The 19,282-nt window shown below is 41.3% G+C and overlaps 1 protein-coding gene across 4 annotated transcripts in view; it reads right to left on the reverse strand.

Annotated features, from left to right (window-relative positions):
* Positions 1 to 4,243: 4,243 nt before the first annotated feature.
* Positions 4,244 to 19,282, reverse strand: part of CLTCL1 (clathrin heavy chain like 1) — a 35,623-nt gene continuing 20,584 nt past the window's right edge. For 2 of the 4 annotated variants that reach the window (XM_086474352.1, XM_086474353.1), the window contains 18 exons: positions 19,076 to 19,201; positions 18,618 to 18,760; positions 17,781 to 18,015; positions 15,629 to 15,751; positions 15,082 to 15,227; positions 14,506 to 14,689; positions 13,757 to 13,949; positions 13,119 to 13,276; positions 12,859 to 13,023; positions 12,393 to 12,500; positions 11,851 to 12,018; positions 11,619 to 11,768; positions 10,655 to 10,786; positions 10,199 to 10,309; positions 9,456 to 9,626; positions 8,443 to 8,664; positions 5,389 to 5,464; positions 4,244 to 4,359 (listed from right to left, as the gene is read on the reverse strand). In XM_086474352.1, coding sequence (XP_086330478.1) covers positions 4,244 to 4,359; positions 5,389 to 5,464; positions 8,443 to 8,664; positions 9,456 to 9,626; positions 10,199 to 10,309; positions 10,655 to 10,786; positions 11,619 to 11,768; positions 11,851 to 12,018; positions 12,393 to 12,500; positions 12,859 to 13,023; positions 13,119 to 13,276; positions 13,757 to 13,949; positions 14,506 to 14,689; positions 15,082 to 15,227; positions 15,629 to 15,751; positions 17,781 to 18,015; positions 18,618 to 18,760; positions 19,076 to 19,201 — 2,727 coding nt within the window. Of the gene's footprint in view, positions 4,360 to 4,574; positions 4,579 to 5,384; positions 5,465 to 7,715; positions 7,737 to 8,442; positions 8,665 to 9,455; positions 9,627 to 10,198; positions 10,310 to 10,654; positions 10,787 to 11,618; positions 11,769 to 11,850; positions 12,019 to 12,392; positions 12,501 to 12,858; positions 13,024 to 13,118; positions 13,277 to 13,756; positions 13,950 to 14,505; positions 14,690 to 15,081; positions 15,228 to 15,628; positions 15,752 to 17,780; positions 18,016 to 18,617; positions 18,761 to 19,075; positions 19,202 to 19,282 lie in introns of all 4 variants that reach the window. The other 2 variants (XM_086474354.1, XM_086474351.1) reach the window with 2 other exon arrangements.

Here is a 19,282-nt window from a genome sequence, read left to right on the forward strand (position 1 = left end):
GTTGCTATAGCAAGTGTTAATTCACTTGGCAAACCACAACTTAATTACAATCCAATGGCACAAAGCACTTCCCAGCCTTATGCTCCATAATGTTTTATCACAAATTCAAGATGCCCCAGTTTTACTTTGTGGGAACAAATGAGATTGAAGCAGTTTTGGGGTACTCTGTAAAGCAAAAAAAGAAACAGTCAGCTTGGAACCAAGTGACAAGCCAAACCATTTACACCAGAACAGGAAGGACCCAGGAAGACTGAAATAAATTCTACAGCTGAGAAATACACTGTGTCACAAGGTAATACACGCTTTCTAAACCACTTGTTATGGGAACCTGTTACATGCAGTGCTACTTGTTCCAAGATTTGCAAGATTTCTAGCCTCATTTTTTTTTTACAGTACAAATTGGATCCACTGTCATGCTGGTTTAATCATACTTAAGAGTTTTTCAGTGGCCAAGTTCTAGCCTGTCAATTAGTGTCACACATTGAAGCATAAACATTAACTATACAGCAGTTGAACAGCCAGCTTGGCCCAAATATATCCTAAGTGCCCAAGTACAAATGTTACCCGTGCTCATCTAACCGGGAATTAGACAACAAAGGATTTTGTCAGTTCTAGAGTTCAAAAAACAGAAGAAAGCTTTTATGCTTCTGAATAACTGTTGCTGGGTTTGCTAGGGAAAAAAAAAGTTGTTCCTGGTTTCATGCAGCCTTAAGGGATCCATGTCATGCTCTAAGTGCCAACTCTTAGCATCGCAGCTGCTAAAAAAAGCAGCTATTAAATCAATATTAAATTTTGGACCTTACAGTTATTACTGTCTTTCCTGTATCATTCCCATAATTTGTACAAACTTGAAGCTTCATCTGCCTATAATTTTTATTTTTTAAGGAGCAAAATTACTGAGGAGCATTTTCTTCTGCTATGCTACCATTTAATTATAGAGCCCTAAAAAGGGAGGAAGGGAAATAGTCTTAGTAGATAGAAGTAATAGAGAGTAAAATATCTTAGTAGATAGAAGTAAAATACCACACATTACATAGCCAGTAAGAAACAGAACTTACCCCAATGATGCATTCCTCCTGAGTTTATGGGGCTGGCTCATCTGGCCCAACAGAGCAGACAGCAGCAGCCTCCACCAGAATTTGGCTTCTAGCAGCAGCTTTGTTAGACATTTTTCCTCCCCTCCCCTTTCCCTTGGTGTTTGTACCAAAAGAAACCAGTAACCTTTAAAGATGCAAGGTAGCAAAGGACAGCGTCACGAGCTCAAAGTGCTAGCACAGAGTGAGCAGCTGAAGGCAGGTCTGAATTCTATGCCAAGGAGCACATGTCCTTGCAGTCAATTTGTGGAGAGATCAGTTTCCACCGAGCTCACAAGGCATTAAAGCAGCTGCACAGCAACGCTTGTGAATTGCTTGTCATCTCTGATGCCAGGTCTGTAGTTGCCCAAAGTTTGCCAGATCAGGGAAAATTCCTCTAAGCTCTAACAAACAGCAATAGCTATTACAGAAGGAAGTCCGTACGTGCTTTTCCTGTGGGAAACCAAAAGACAATAAAATCCTGTGTGTAGGTTCAACCAAGTTACTATGTGACAGTATCATTAGCCCAGAAGTTCATCTCCAGATGCTGCACTCTGCAGCATGTTCTGCATGAACAGATCGTTCTGTGCAATAGCACTAGCCCCATCTCACCAAAGTGGTTGGAATTAGTGAGAAGCTTAGTTTTGTAGGTTTTCAAAATAATCTTATCCAAATTTTCAAAAACTTGGATGGACACTACAGCTTCATAAACTGGATTAAATCCTTCACTTAACCCACTAAAAGAGGGGATTTTTCCTGCTGAGAATGACTTAACTGTTAAAGAAACAGTGAGGTCCTCTGGTATGCAAGAGTTCATTTCACATTTTAGGTACAGCTGCACTATAATGGCAGGGAGTATATGATTTTGGATGCATTTTAGAGTGCAAGATCACAAAATTTATAAAAGCTATTATACTTAGCAAGAGTTTAAGATACCAGGAAGGCAACTAAAGCAAGATTATTCATCACAGTTGGCAGCTCTACTTTGAGAACTCTGTTATTCCTGTAATTAGATTTCTAGACTGAAGCCATTAAGGATCCCCAGGCTAGCTCAGCTCTCTACAGCTCATGAGCTGTTCTAGTATTTACCCTAGCAGTTTACTGTATTCCACCATCAGCTTGTCCTTGTTACTATAAAGTCACAGTAAATTTTTAAGTTGAGAAGAAGGAAACTCCTACAGTAATACCAATCCTAGAGCTGACCTACCCAAATCCCTTTCCACCCACACGGAACTGATCACAAAGTGAGTACCATTTGTCTGGAAAAGAACATGCTACCTGGCTAATTCCTGCAGATTTGCCTGAACTCATTAGCAGCTCCGTATTTCAAGCTGAGCCATTGAGTGCTGATCAGTACAAAACTGAGGGCAGTATGTTACATCAACACTTGTGAGCACTCTGGCCTGTATCAGAAAGGGGGACACCACATCTCTCTGCCATCGCTATCTCACTGCAGTAACCAAGGGAGACAATATACTAGTTAGAATTATGCCAAAGCACAGTCTGCAGTTACTGATTTCACAACCCTGGCAGTCCCTACTGGCTGGCATTTAAAGATGTTTCATCCTGTTCAAGTAGAATTCAGCATGAAAAGGTGTGGTTTACCACTATCACTGCTCTATTAATGTATTTTAGTCCAGAAGCCACTAACTGCAGCATCTTCCTCAGCACAGGAGTGAAGCTCTTCCGGTCCTGGGAATGCAGTCATTTGAGCATGTGACTGCCTCCCACAGCATGACCTCTGCTCATGACAAAGCGTGCTGATGTGTCCGGCGAAGAGACTGCAACTCCTTTTTAAGTTAATTGCTAAGCCATCTATGTTAGGTGCTTTGGCACAACTTTGCCCTTTCCTCCCTGGCATCCTTAGTTGTCAGATTAACAAACCTGATGCTATTAGCGGTAGTATTACTACTTACCAGTCCCCACCCCCAAGATATTAAGACTAGAACCACACGGTGGATACTGCAGTTTTACATTTATAGTTGGACTTTTATAATATTCAAGATTAGCACAAGATTCATAACCATAAATTATACATTGTTGTCTAAGTACATAAAACGTTAATGATACATGTATTTGAAGTGGCACAAAGTAGTAATACATCCCTGTTGGCATTCTCAAAGAGGTGGGTGATGGACACGCTGTTGATACTACTGCAGCATAGCAGAACTGAGTCACTGCACCCTGCTAATTCAGGGGATGCTGACTCTGCCCACCAGACAGGGTCAGAACATGGGTGGCAGGAAGCCAATGCCAGAATCAGTTAAAGGTGCAAATACGAAGTCAGAATTACGGCCCTCCCTACTGCCTCAATATTTTAGCAGTGTATCCCCCTCCCCAACCCTGACACTGTGCTCTTGCATCTCTAGTACTTTGGCAGCCCATACACACTCCTATGTTCACTTGCCACACATAGCTGAGGTTTCCTTTAGTACCATTTAACGTCAGTAAGTAACATGCTCTCTTCTTGTTAAACAAAAAGGATCTGGGAAGTGTTTGCTCTCTGGCATGAGAAGATTTATTTTCCTCAAGTCTCAGATCTACTCCAGAAAATATAGAACAGACTCCAACAGCATTGAACCCCAACAGCATTATTGTCCAGAAAAGGAAACTTTCCCAATATTCCTCTAAACATTCAGAGCACAAATATTAGAAAGCCCATTTTCTTTTGCACTTAAGACTGCAAATAAAATGGGGTAGTCAGATGTACACAAGCTTTCAACAATTCATTATTAACGAGATGCTTCACTGAATTGTTAACAACCCTGCTACTTCAGTAGCTTCAGCTAAAGCTTTAACAACTTGGTGCCAGGCAATTTCCCAGCTGCCTTCAATGGGCTTTGCAAAAGAAACAGAATACGCTCTCTTCCCCCTGGCCTCAAGCAGTTATTGCTATATGAGTTAGTGAAATAGTGCCTTAACTTCAGACAAGAGTCTCACAATGTCATTAACAAAAGCTGCCTTTCAGAGGTTGAAATGTAACCGGACAATAATCAATAAATAATAGTAACAGGCATCCCGTTGAAGTCTCCTCAGTGAGCCAGGCAGCAAGTGTGTTCAGCCAACAGAAGGTCATCTGTGCCTCTAGGACCATTGTACACTTCTTGGAGAAGTTAAAAAAGGATGGGAAGGAAGAGAACAGAGACAGTGAAGGTCTGTCAGAGAGCTAGTTACATATTGAAACCATAAACAGGCGGCTGGGTGAATCCTGGTGCTGTGTATCCATATGGGAAGTTTGCCTGGGGAGGTACTGCACTGGGGCCTGCTGTTAACATCAACTGCTGGCCTAGAAAAGCATGGGGAAAAAAAAAAAGAAAGTTAGTTTAAGAACCCAAGCTTCCCTAATGCTAGCTGTACTGTGGGACAGGATTATGAGGCTTTAGCTAAAAATCAGCCACTGTGCAAGCATACACTAGCAAGTCACACTATTACTCAACATGCACCACTGAGTGGGCACCTAGGCCATCTGCTCTTGCTACCAGGAAACTACAAAAACAAGGCAGGACTCAGAGGGAAGAGGAGTATCAACTGACCTTGAGGGCATGATAAATGTGGCTTGTTTTGAAGAGACCATACTGAAAGCCAAACAAACTGATACTATTTAACCCATGCATGGTCAGAACTGAAAAGTAAAGCAATTCAGGCAAATAGTTAGGTCTGTTAGGTCTCAAAGTCTGGAAAGTGCTGCAAGAGGCCTGACCATACCTTGACAGATTTGTCTTCATCACTAGGAGCAAACATGCCTCATGCATATGTTAAGTTCAGGTTAACGTTTACGTCAGACAGTGAACCAGTCACATCCTTCCCTTACCAGCCACTTCTAGGTGCTTGTTAGCAGAATGCCTCTTCAGAAGGGCTTCTAAAATAGCAGCAAACTTGAGGACAGCCATCGGTTTTTTGGCTGCACATGTCTTAAAATGGGTGAGCTAGAAAGCCAGTCTGCCTTTCTACTTGGAAGAGCAGAAAGCAGACACAGTCCTCTTAGACAGGAATAACAGGAGAAATTTGCATGCTCTAAGTTATTCCTGGAGTTGTGCAGACCTTGGTATCCTCTGTCCTGTTACCAGACTGAAAGACTATTCCTGAGCTAGAGTTCTGAGCCATGTAAGAAAAGCAATACTTTAGCTGAAGAGGAGAAGTACTGTAAGAGTGAGATGTCACTTCAACAACTTATGCAGTTCATCTAGTGGAGACAACCATTTACTATCTAGTTGAAACCAGTTTACTTTGACTGGAGGTAGTCATTTAAGTTACCTCCACAAAGAGAGACCAGAGTGACAATAGGTAATCAATTAAAACCAAGTCTTTCACCTACCAAATACTATTGGAGTAGGTTCAGTTACTTGTTCCTCTTCTTTTCTTAGGCTTTCAGAAGCATCAAGTTTATCCACCTACATTGAAGCGAACAGGAGACGTATGAAGGCCTTGTCTAGGAATTGCACCCATCACGTGCGGCTTTTCATGCCCAGTACCTTAGCTATCAAGTGTTCCTTTTATTAGTCCAAGTTGGAGACCGCAGAAGTCTGCATGTTCCCAGCAAGCTGTTGTAAACCTGTGCTCCCAATTGCTTTGGATTTATTGGAATAAACAATAGCTGTCAAATGCAGCTGAGATCATCATTACCTTCAAGTGAAGCATTTTTGGGGCCCTATTCTAGTCATTATTAACCCTATGACCCAGAGAACAAGCCCATCAGATTGCAGTTCTAAGCATCATCTCAAGGGGGCCTACTCTACACTTATTTAACCCACAATTCCTTTCCCCTTCAATGAGAACACCCAGATATTTGCAAATATTACAGGCCCATGAAGTTTGATCTTATCTAGGACTACAGCCTAATGTGGGCTGTAGAGCACTGGTTCAACCATATTAGTATTCACATGAACTCCTAGAGGAAACTCTAGAATTACCATAGGAAGTGATCTAGTAGTACCAGCTTTATACAGATCCCAGTGTTGTGCCAAATAAAGCTCTGTTCATGCTAAACACATTTGTGAAAGTATTACAGTAATGCAGGAGTCTCCTGAACACAACTTTGAACTGGGGGAGAGTAATCTGAGAAGGCAACAGTACCTTCCTTCTCTCAGGCTTAACAAGTTTTATCTTCCATAAGAGAACCATTGAGACTGAAGACTACAAGGCATAAAAATCACACAGCTTCATATCCAGACACAGGCAGTACTAACAGCCTAGGCAAACCTACATTTAGCCCAATGCAGTATTTCAGCTGCTCCTCATCCTCTTTTCCCACTGTAAGAATCATATCTGGTCTGAGAAATGCTAAAAAAGGAGTCTTTATTGTACTTTAGAGATGTTATCTAGATCCAGTGTTAAACAGTTTCCTGGACTATAGAAGTTTGCAACTTAATAACTTGAGTGGCTCTACGTCTTTAACTGTTTCATTTATAGCTGTCAGCCTAACAGCTCTTCAAGATAACACTAAATATCAGTGTTACAAATGCTATCCATATTACTATGGATCAAAGCAATTGAGCACTACCAGTTTCAAACTAGTTGTATTGCTCTACTTAGGGCCTGGGATTCACACTCTCAGATTACACTTTCCTCTCTACTGCCCTAAAGCATTAAGGAACTTCGAAGAGAAGTGCAGTTCTCCCTCTGCTGGAGAATCAGCAAGCATGCTGAGAGCAGACATCCTGAAGAAAGGCCAAGAGCAGCTCTTCAGGGGAAAGCCTGAACACCTGTCTGCTTTGCTGCCTAGAAGTGAAGTTGTTCAAAAGGTTTCCAAACGAGTGTCATCAGACTTTGTGTGCCGGGACCCTTCTGCGACACAGGCTGTTCTGTGCTTTAACACCTTTTTATGCAAAAAAGATAGATAAATTCTGGAAGACATACACACCCCACTGAAACTAGTCTATTCTTCTGTACTTTTGAAGTTAGTTACATGACAATTTTAGACATAGCACATTTATAAAGCCCATTCTCTAATGCCATGTTTTGCAGTTAATTCAGACTAAATTAGTTCCACTGTAAACCACTTTCACCATGCAGATTTTCCTTCTGGCAAGTTATCCCGTATTTAGTACACGTGACTACTTGTAAATCCAACCAGCAGTTTAAAAACCATGATTTTAGACCTAAACCTCACATGGAAGAGTTCAGATGAACTTGTCTGGCAAGTTTCTCCTCAGTCGAATATAAGGAGATGGCATTTAAGATCTGTGCAAGTACTTCTGTCATAGTAACAGGCAAGAAGTTTACAGCAGCTTTATGCTAATATTCAAATTCACCATGCCTGAAAGGTTGCACACTTCAGTAAGTTACAGCAAACGAGCAATTTGCACTTAGAACACATCCTGTTATGTGGCAACTGTTTTTGTTTACTTGTGAACAACATCCTCCCTGCCACAAGATATTCTGTAATATAGTGAACAGGAGTCCAAACACTCACATCCTCTTCAATCACCTGCTTCTGTTTCCCATGAAGAGGAGCAGAGCCTGGTTGGATTTTCAAGTTGCTTGTGAATAGTTATCCTTTTAGCATTAGAAAGTGAACAGGAAATGAGTTAGAGCTAAATTACACTGCTCTTCTGGCAGAAGCTACAGCTAGATTCCTGTAAGAGAAACCTAGGATATTGAGGGACACAAATGAACACAAAGAGTTTGAAATCAGAGTGTCACCTTATAGAACAGCCCATCAACCTGCAAGAAAATTCAGAGGGGAATACTTAACATGATTTGATTCGAAGCAACCTGAAGCAGTCACTTTTAGATTACTCATTTTTAACGAAGTTCTTTACTGTGATGTCCTATGCAACCCTAGAGTCTTCTAAAGAAGGATCTCAGCTTAGTAGCTTAGAGCTGTTTGAGACAAGTATTTCAAGACCACACATGAGCAGAATCTCTCTCCTTTCTCAAATGAGGACTAGCTATTGGTATCAGTATTGTACAGCCAGACTACACATCTGAAGTTGTTTTCCATTTAAAAAAAAATCATCTCTACTGCTATGGTTGATGTAGAAATACTGTGTACAATATTAGTTACTCAAAAGCTATATTCTCTGTAACAAGAAAACAGAGTAATTTCATAGCTACACAAAGTAAAGTGATACAGGTTGTCCTCACCAAGTTTTCAGCTTCATCAACAATGGAGCTGCTGTGAAAAGCCCACAGTTGCTTATGTCCACTGTTAAAAAGCAAAAGTTTAACTAGACCTCTTTGAGTCCCCAGGCATCTATTTATAAACATTGCTAGCAAGCCTGAAGTGATTAAACCCACAGAGCTTCATAGAATACTTAGTCTATGAGGAACAAAAATATTCCAGAGACATGCAAAGAGCTCTGGTTTGCATAATGCTAATCATCCAGCAGACCAGAAGTCTTAACTTTTTAGCCTATGCAATACTCACTTTGGTAAGGTACTCTCTCATCACTTGGATGAAATAAGGCATTGCAAAGTCCATGATGTTATGCCTCCACGCCAACTCAAGGACTACATCTGGGTGCAGCAAGTCGTAACACGTGAAAAGGCAGGCTGCAAAGCACTCCTGCTTGCCTTCTTCCAGGAACCACTGAAGCAGCTTCTCAGCTAGCTCTGCATCTTTGGACTCTGCAGCATACTGCATAGCATCCTACAGAAGAGAACAACAGTTAAGCTTGACCCTCACCTGTCAGCATCTTGCTCCACACCTTATGTGGATATTAGTGCTAAGCTAGGTAAGCCAGGTATTTGGTGTACCATGAAGTTAGCGTCTTACACCACCAGGCATGTTCTGTAGGAGCCAAGGTACACTACTACATACACTCAATTATGTCCTCTTATTTCGAAGCAACTCAGACACTTGTATTAACATTATCCAACAGGCCTTCCTTAAGTACTTGAAGGGACCTGATGAGATTTTGCAGAGTTTTGTAGCAGAAAAGATAAACGATCTTTCTGGTATCCCACCTAGCTCACCAGTAGACATTAAGAATTACCCAGAGCAGAAGAGATTATTGCATCAACTGCTTGCTATGTAGCAAGACAGAAGACCAATTGCCAGCTCTTCTACAGAATAGGCAAAAACCAACCCATGTGAACTCACAGCAGGCTTGAAGAGTATACCACTGTAATCATGTTTCATAGGTACCCTTATGAGGGCATAAGCCTTAAGTTCTACGGAGGATGTTCTGTACTATTCAGAAAACTGTACAGGTGCCATTGATTGACACAGATCTCCAAATACAGGATAACATTATGAAGTTACATTTGCATTTGAAATTGCAAACACTTCTGCTCTAAGAGTCCTTCTGTAAATTTCAAGTGAGACTAATCATAACTCCAGATTTGAAACTAACGAAACATATTCAGTATCCAGGAGATCTATGCTTCACGGCTCAGACTGCTCTTGGACAGTCTGGGAGAAAGGCTGCGTTATCTCACCTTATACAGACGGTCTTTCTTGCAGAGTTCCACACTCTGTTTCCAGCGGTTGTTACCCTTATACAGGTATGCTGCAATACGCCTAAATTCAATTAGTTCATGCTTTTCCAGACGCTGAGCCAACGTTATGTTATCAAAGTTGTCATAGGCATCAATGGAAGCTCTCAAACCCTGTTTGAGAGAGAATCGTTACATGTGCTTCCAGATGGTGGTAGGTGAGTACAGTAGAGATGCGTCTAAGCAAGGTGCACAAGCGTTTAGGTTCTGCCAGCTGGATGTTGATACTATGGCTACAGCTTGTTTACCCTGCTTGTTTCATGTATCTCTCCAAAAGATGATTTTTAACAGAGCAAGATGCTAACTTGGTCATACTGACTTCACTTGACAGAACAGAAAAAGCTAGTTATCTTCAGAAGATAAAGCATGTCTTCCAAATAGCAGTCAATGGGCCCAGAAGCAAATCTGTTTACAGAAGAGTTGCCCAGTAGAATACACACCTGATATTAACCTTTGTGAAGTCTGTTCTGAGAAAAACAACTGTGGCAGCATCTTTGTTTGCAAATCAGAGTGTCTCAAGACTCCTGCCCACAAAGGGCCTGATTCCATCCCCACTACCACGGCACTGCAGAAGTTACCTTCTAAAGGGAATCACTGTGTCAGCTGGGGAACAACGAAACTATGGCCTCTTTTTGTTGGAAAGAGGAGCATCCCTCAGACCTAGCAATCTATTCTGCAGGGCTCACCTGGTAATCTTCCTCCTCTGTTAAAAGGTTGTTTAGAGCTTCATTAACTCCTTTGTTGTTGTGGTTCTGGACTGAACGCAGATAAGGCTTTACTAGAAGTAGCTGATTAACCTGGAATTAAGATGTTTCCAATATAAGATGAAGTATATCAATTCTGACACTTCATACTCCTGAACAGGTTCCCACTTGTTATTACAAAGAGTTTGTGCTTACTGTCAGGACCCTTCAGGCAAAGCATCTTGTATTGCCAGAAGTAAAAACAAAACAGCCTCCTACACCAGTTATGCTAACTCTTCCAGTATTTCCAATATCAAGCCAGGATTGGGCTGCTTCTCAGTCCTTTATACTGGAGGCACAGCTACCTGACAGAAGTCAACCCTTTTTTCCAGCCAGAGACAGGAGTCTCTTAACTTGGGCAAGAGGATTTCTTGTTCATCTACCATCTCCCAAACTCACCTTTGAGAAAAAATTGACTGTCCTGGTGTGATCCAGTCGTGGAGATAATACAAGCAGAAGATCATTGATCAGCAGAGGTTTGTAGTCTAAGTAGAACTGCAAGGCTTTGTAGTACAGCTCCACATTGGCCACCTGCATGGTTAGACACTAGTTAGTACTTCAAACACAAGCAAGCCTGGGGTGCTCAGTTCAGACCAATTAACTCAGCACAAGCACAAAGTGTATCTGACCTAAATAAAAGCTTGTTTCCTTCTAGAGGCCAGGAGTGTTACACTTACATGCAGATTCTTGTTCAATCTTATGACTGCTTCTTGTGCCGTCTGCTTGCAGATAGAGAAGTCCCAAGCTACCAGGGGTAGCACAAAACAGTTCTAACCCATCCACAGTTAAGAGATCCTGGCACAGGTAGCTCGCTATCGTTAATGTGCCATTTGTTGAACTCATTAAGCCAGTAAAGGCTGTAGCCTTACCCAGTCTTTAAGTTGTTGCCTTGAAACCCGTAAGACCAGTAAGAATGCATTCAGTCTCAAATCTTGTCTAAACTATTCAACAATCCACTATTCTCTGCTGTATTCAAGGGACTGACACCCCAATTCTTGCACTGAAACAGCTGGAAATATTTGCATAGATCTTTCCAGAACAGCTACAGCCTCAGACTAAGACAGCAGTCAGCTCAAAGGCATTAAGGAGGTTATGCCTCTTGCTTGTGACCTATGATCCTGAGCAGTCTCTGAAAACATTCTGTGCTAGCTGCTGCCACTCGATAGAATGTGCTGCGCAGCAGAAAACCAAGGGTATAAGATTAGATTCATTCTTGGGCTAAACTGATTGGAAGTTAAGTACAGCAGGAAAACAGAGTAGTAGCTTAAGCAAATGCATTTTCTAAACAGCAGTTCTGTTGTGCATTTTGCTTCTGTTCTGAAAGAAACTTTCAGCACACTGATTCAGTTAACTAGTTACATACCTTGGCAATTATATCTTTAAACTGTCCTTCTTTCCAGGCATCAGTGGGATGATTCATCATAGTAATTATTGCGTTGTCATACTCCTCATACTTGTCATAGAGGAACACAAGTTCTGCCCAGAGATGAGCCTGTTCTGCAGCTCTGAGCACCTGATAAAACAAAAAAATCAGTCAGTTTGATTCACTGACAGCTTCCCACCCTCACTTGCAATGTAGCTACCTTACTGCATACCTTTGGAATGTTAACTCTAGACCAGAAGAGCTCCAGATGTTCCCTCATTTTCTGAGGCTTGAATTTGGAGTATAAGATGGCAAGTTCAGTAAACATTCCCATGTGAGCACGCTCTAGGCCCAAAGCGGCTTCCAAAAGGGCAATCAGTTCTTCAAAGTAGCCACGATCCTGGACATTGGGAAAATAAGGATTAATTGCAAATTCACAACCAACTGGCACTTAAAGCTTGCTAAAATGCATATTTAAATTCAACTTTGTTTTTCTCTCCAAAGAAGAGTGCTTAAATTTACAAAACATGGTTACAATGAACCAACAGAACCGTAGAAGAAGGGACAGTAAGAACTATCAGCCTTCCATTTACTACAGAAAAAAAAAGCATGCAGCTATCAGGAAATGGAGAAGGAAGAAGAATGAATTTAAAGAGTAGCCCCACAGGGTATCAGGTTTTACCTGTGACCATTTTACCAGCAGATACAAGTATGGTGTCTAAGACTACTAGCAGACACAAGTATGCTGTTCTAGAATATAAACAGTGATCTAACCTGATAGTAACTGATCAGCTCTTCAAGTTCATCAGCATGGATGACTATGTGCAAGCCACAGATCTGTGCCAAGCGGAATTCTTTTCCGTCCACACAGGCGAAGCATACCTGTAACGAGAGTTAGCAATAGTCAGTTAACAGGAGAATTAACAGGAGAATACTGCAATGCTTCATCTCCTTATATGAAAGGGAAAGTTAATTAGCAAAGCTTTACCAAATTTGAGGCTTATGTACAGTTCCAAAGACGTATTTCCATAATGCTTGTTTTAGAATTAAGATCTCTGCCATTCATTTGACAACATTTTGAAATTAAGCTTTATAATCTTGGGCAAGGGGACAGCTTATAAAGACACACTCCGTAGCCAGAAACAGTTAGCAAGCTACTCTCAGAGCTAAAGCAACATGCTCAGAAGCACCAGTAGAGCACATTCTACAGACTATGAAAGAACATGGAGTTTTAAGTTACCTCCTTCCAAGTTCTCGTGCTGTTGGCTTTGCGGCCACTGTCCACTGCCGCCTGATACTCTCCGAGGTGCACCAAGGTAGATGCCAGGCGAGCAAAGTTAGATACGTTGTTGTAGAGTAGTTTTGCCGCTTCATACATCCCCTCTTCATAACAGCGATCACCAACCTGGATTAGGAGTCCAAGGTAAACAATGGTAACAGCAAGAATCAGGAGTCAGCTAAGCAGCAAGTCATGCATGGGAACTGTGGATCAAGACATACCTGCTGTATATGTGCATTATTAGGGCCACTAATAAACTCCTCCAGTTCTGACAGACGATTAGTTTTTGCCAAAGCAAAAATAAGTTCCGTCTCTACATAAGACTCTCTAGCCTTCTTCCTGGCCATCTGTAAGAACTTGACTAGGTCCTCCCAGTTATCTTAAAGACAGAAGAGATATTTAAGATCCTCACTTTAGTCATTGTGTATGGCACACCTTAGGAACAGTTTTCACTCAAGGATCTCCTCCACCACAACACTAAGCCATTTGCATCCAAGTTAAGGAATTCCCTGCTAAACACCAAGTCACCTTCATGTAAGGTTGAACTTCTTGCAACTATTCTACAATCCAGCTGGCGAGCCATTTTGCCATGCACAGCTAAATAAATACATTATACTTCCTATATTTTAGGTAACAGCCCAAGTTATCTCCATAGGAAGGTCTATCTTCTGCGTGGCAACACAGACAAGCTTGTTGACAGGAATCTCGCTAAACACAGACTTGTCCATTCCGTGTACTAGCTGCTCCCAGTTTCTCTAAAACATAATTCATAAGTCTCAAGAATCCCTGCTGCTCAACATGGATGCAGTAACCTAGCTCATATCCAAACAATCTTAAGTTTGAGGATGCTTTGCCTTACCATTTCTATTAGCTGCTTGAACAACTTCCATGTAGGCAGATGGATCATCCGCCTTTATATAGGAGTCAATGGCTTCTTTCACCAAGTCCTTCTGCAGCTGTGCTCTGGCTAGCTGGCTCCATACTGCTGGTTCATTACATCTCTCTGCAAATTCATAAGCACGGTCTAAGTTGCCAATGTGCTCAATCAGCACCTGTTTGAAATTGAAGTTGCAAGTTAAAAATCAAAGCTTTGTAACATTGTGCTTTCTAATAGAACTTCTCCTTCAAGTGCACACCCTGTTCTCTGTAAGCAACATGAAGCTAACTGCTTTTAGAACAACCGTTTAAGTACCAGGAAGTAGAGCCAGCAAGAGTAAGACTCTTGTTGCCACTGTTTCTCCTCTGCCTCAAAGTCAGTAATGCTGGCCTAGAGACCATGCCTAGTAGCATTTGCTTCTCCTGCACCTTTCAAGTACGAGTCTCCAAGGTAGCCACTCTGAATCAAATGCAGCGCATACACCTCAAACGTATAGTGGAGCACCCCAACATTTTTTGATTACTTTGACCAGATCAGCCTCTGAAGTCATGATTTTGACTGTTTTGCTATTCTTCACACATAGTCCCACTTCTCCCTGCAATATCATATGGGAACTGTACTCTGAAGTCTCAATGATTTAAGTGACAATCACTCCTTGAGAATCAATATAACAGTACACTACACATTCTATTACTGTCATTCTATACCTTCATGCAGGACCCACGCCTCACCTGTATGGCTGAAGTATTAACATCAAATTTTCTGAATATAGCAAAGGCTTCTTCATATAGCTCATTACTGATGGCAATGTTTGCAATATCTGGGGCATCATAGTTATCCAGCCGATTGATGTACTCCATCACACGAGTGCGGTCAGCCTTAATGGCAGTCAGGATCAGCAGATTCTGGAGATTCCTTTGGTTAACAGAAGGCACAGGCTATAAGCAGTGCACAGTAACACCTGCTTGAGTGACATGTATTGTACATGCAAAAGAATAACACCCACTTGCTGTCATTAGCAACAACCTTTCATCCCCAGATTGAGAAGCACTGATATTTGCCTTCAAAAAGAAATGCTTACAAGTATCAGTGTTCTCTTACCTCAACACATCGCTGCAAATTGCAGTGTGAACTAGCTCTGTTCTCAAAGCACAGAGCACTTGAAATTATGCTTTTTCACCTGATTATAGACATTTAAGAGTGTTTAGATCCTGCAACCAAGAGGCCCACAAGATAACTTGAGTCAGTTCACAACCTAAACAAAGTCTCTGAATAGGTTAGACTTGTGGACAAAGCTCTCCTCTTACCTGTGTTCACTGAATACAGAATTATCCAAGACAATTTTTTCCAATAACTCAATCAATTCATTAGGCAGGTCAGCAGTCATGAAAGCTTTCACAGTTACAGAAACCTCCTCTGGATCCTGCGTCTCCGATAAAGCTGTTTGGACAACCTGAATTTGAAGGTAAAATATTAAGTGTTTTCCCTAAATGAGATATTTGCCAATTTAATTGAACTACAAATTAAGACTTCAAGAACTTTGAGAACATTTTCTCATAGACAGCAAGAAAGAACTACTTCTATACTGGATATAGCTATTAAAGTCACACCTTGGGTCTGTACAGGGAGCAAATTCACTAGAGGTAGGTCACTCCACAGGACAGAAATATTACTGGTGACTAAGTTTTATGACCACAAAGGTCACAATACCTGCCACAAACTCTTATAAACTTCTGTATGGTTGAGATGGGGCCTCAAGGGACTTTGAGGGAAGACACAGCTACTTTAATGCTTCACAATGTTTGAGATATCCTGAGGTCTCCTCATACTGAAAGTTTAGCCTTTGTGCTGTACCTGGTCAATAAGCTGCCGTCTGAATGGGTTGTTTTCTTCCAGAACATTTGCCCAGAGCTCAGGGTCCTTCCTGCGCACCAGATAGCGAGCCTCACTCTTAAACAGAGAGTTCTCATTGCAGACCTGAAGGAGAAGTTACAAATATTGGCATTAACATTAAGGGTCAGTACCACAAGGCAGGTTTAGCTAGCTATGAGTCAGTCCAGAAGACAGACTAGAACTAATTGCTGACCAATGCTAAATGCCACAGAGAAGTTCTTACCCAACCTCTGATCTGGAAGGCTCATGGAGAAGGTCTCCAGCAGAATTTCTATAACTTCTCTTGGTTTTGCCCAGCACAAATACTGTGACAGTGGCTTCACAGTAACTATTTGCTTCTGTTTGAAGTGAAGACCTGCAGAAGCCTAAAGAACTTAAGTTTTAAATCTAGAAAGGGCGCCACTTGCCTGGGCAGTGTTAAGTAGTCAACTGAGGAATGGTGCTGGCATTTAAAGCTAGAAACAGGTTACATATTGGGTGTCACTGCTTTACACTAGAAGTGTTCAGAGTAGCAAGTGGCTTGGATTCCCTGTTAAAATGTTAATGGTACAGAACAAATGTGAAATCTTCTATAGAAGTGCAACAAGGAAGAGTTGTAAGTTATGATCTTATTAGTACCACTAGCTTCAATTCCCAACTAGAAGAGTAGAAACCACAAGGCCTATTCCATCTTCTAACAATAGGTCAGGTTTTGTTCGTATCTGAATTAGCTCTTGGAATCTGAAGTACTTTGCTATAAGCAAATTAGTAGTAGCATAATTGTGCTTTATGTTGTACATTAGCTGCAGGAATTGAGCCCTCTTCTAGGAGGCAACAAAGTCTCAAGAATAATTCTTATGGAGGAAGACCTTTTCTCTATAGCTAGAAACAGCTGCTCAGAACATCAGTTTAAGGAAGAAACTGGTACTGAGTTTTTTTTACGGTTAACCATAATGTTAAAGCTTATTCTAGCAAAGCTTCTAGCAAAACTCAGAGCCACCTTCACACCCTGCAGTGAGAGCCAAATGTTGCCAGCGTTTTTTTTTGTTTGGTTTGGTTTTTTGTTTGGTGGTGAGGTTTTTGTGTGGGTTTTTTTGTTTGTTTTTGTTGTGGTTTTGTTGTTTGGGGTTTTTTTGGTTTTTGGTTTTTTTGGGGTTTTTTTGTGTGGGGTTTTTTTGTTGTTTTTTGTGGGGTTGGTTTGTTGTTTTTTTTTTTTTTACAGACACACACATAGCGCTACAGAGCTCATTACAAAATAGCTGCTTCAGGCTGGAAAGTTACCCAGTTTCAGCAGCAAGCCTAGATTATACCACCATTCTAACACTCACGGAGTAGATCTTGCCACAGAACAGTATTTTCTTCCTTTCAAACAGGGCAAAACAAACTAGCTATTACCCCTACAGAGCTGACATTCTCCGCATATACTAGTGCAGAAGTGCAGGTAGGAGGATGTTTTCTTTCTTAGCAGCCACAAGCACTACAATCTGGCATTAAGCTCTGGTGTTCAGTTTGAGACTAGGACGCGTTTGTAGAACCCTGGGAATTTCACTTGCCCTTGAACTTCCAAGGAGGTCCTAGGAATCAACAAGCTTAAGATACGAGAGGAATGCTATCGGAACAAGTCCTTGCAGTTTGACTGTCAACATTTATTTTCCTCATTTCTAGTTAAGTATTGGAGCAACTCTCAGGGTCAACCACTGTAAGTGAAAAAAATCACAAGCCCTGTCCTAGTTTCAGGGAAGTTTTTCCTCCTACTATAGAATCAAGCTAGATGACAGCCTGTCCGTTCCGCTAATCAAGTGCTCAAGGCTCAAAAAAATTTTAAGTTAACAAAGGTTTAACAGTAGGTATATTCATTAGCTGGGCCCAATAAACAATTTAATTTTGAGCAGAATCAGTGGATGAAAGACATCAATGGTCCTGAACGTTTCAGCGTATGACAATTTTAGGTTGTATGTACAGCACAAGAATTCTCTCATCAGCATAAAAATTCTTGTCTCCACATAGAAGAATCCTGCCTACCTCAACTCCTGAGAGACTGCAAGACAGGATTCTGCAAATGTTATACAGCCAGCTGAGCTCCCACTTCAGGCAGCAAGTAGTTTAACACGTTTACAAACACAGTTTTGCTAACCTTTATGAGTTCCAGATCACATTGCCCTCTCTCATAAGCAACGCAGGCCAGATGAGGGTCCCTCTTTTCACAATATTTGCCAACTACACGGCTGTCATAGTAAGGATTCTCACGAAGGAACCGCTCTGGATTATTATTACTGTCAATGTAGATTTTGGCCAAGGCATTATGAGTCGCAGGTTCTTCACAGCCTTCATGAATCCTTGATTCAAGCCATGGCAACAGCAACTTAAGCCTTTGAAGAAGCAAACATTTTAGGTTTATAAGTCAGACTGAGGTATGCTTGACAGCTACCCATTAATACCTGGCCTTCCCTTCAAGCAAGTCCGCTGGTCAGACTTAAAAGCGGACAGAGATCAGACAGTTATTTTTAACGAGTCTTAAACAAGCGGAGGCCAGATCTGCAGTTTAACATCAAGAAACGCTGCAGATGCCACTAGTTTTGCAATCTTTCCTTTCAACTCCTGTTCTGTCAGTGGGCTCTTGATGCTTAAAGCTGTTTGTTCATTTTACAGGTAACTACAAACTAATTACACAAGCTGCTGTGTGCCTACAAGACTGACAAGACAATTTTATCCAGATTTACTCCAAAGGCACATCCTGTGGTTGGCTGGGAATGTTCAAAAGCCAGGTTACTCATCATGCAGTGCTGTCAGGCATTCCTATACCTCCAAAATAATCAAGATATTGACTAGCAAATCTAAGCTGCTTCTCTATAAAGAAACATAAAACAGTATTAGCATTGTATCATTCAACAAAACTGCATCTAATTCAATTTTGGTGTATACCAGGGTCAGGAAAGCCCAACCCTGGTGCTGCAAGATGTATTTTCATTACCGATTTCTTTTTTCCACTTCAGCCACCAGCTCATCTGTTGAGAACTGGCCTCTAACCACCATGATCAAGTTCTTAATGACATCTTCAGAACAATCCACATCAAGAAGCCCTCCAACTACTGCTGGTATACGGCTAGGATTCACCTAGAATAAGCCACCATCATTAAAATTAGTTATTAGCATTAGTAATAACCCACCCCAGTCTTCCACATGGGGAAGTTCTAGTTAACATTTTAAACTACACTTTATTGCAGTGAATTCTGAGTTAAGACATTTGTATATACATTCCAGGAAAAACTACTTATAGGTTCATAATAGACAAAAGGCTTATTGAAGAGCCTCTGCACTAGAAGTGTGAGCATAAAAAAAAGATAAAGCAGAGTCTGCTTTTGTCTACTGAAAGGTTAAGTTCCTTCTAAGAAAGGAAAGAGCAAGAGCTTAACACTGGATTCTCCTTACCTTCTGTACATAGATCTCTATATACTTCTGCAGGTTATTGCGATATAAGTAGAGCACCAGGTCATGAACAAAGTCAAATCGATCACAGACTATGATCAGAGGAAGCTGGTCTGTGAGCTTTGCCTCCTGTATTTCGTGAAGAAAAAAGTAAGCAACCAACCACCATTTGTTAAAGCATTTTCAAAGCAGGAAAGTCTAATCAAGTTC

Source organism: Leptosomus discolor, chromosome 16, assembly GCF_034619465.1.
Source record: "Leptosomus discolor isolate bLepDis1 chromosome 16, bLepDis1.hap2, whole genome shotgun sequence".
In the NCBI taxonomy this organism is placed as follows: Eukaryota; Metazoa; Chordata; class Aves; order Leptosomiformes; family Leptosomidae; genus Leptosomus; species Leptosomus discolor.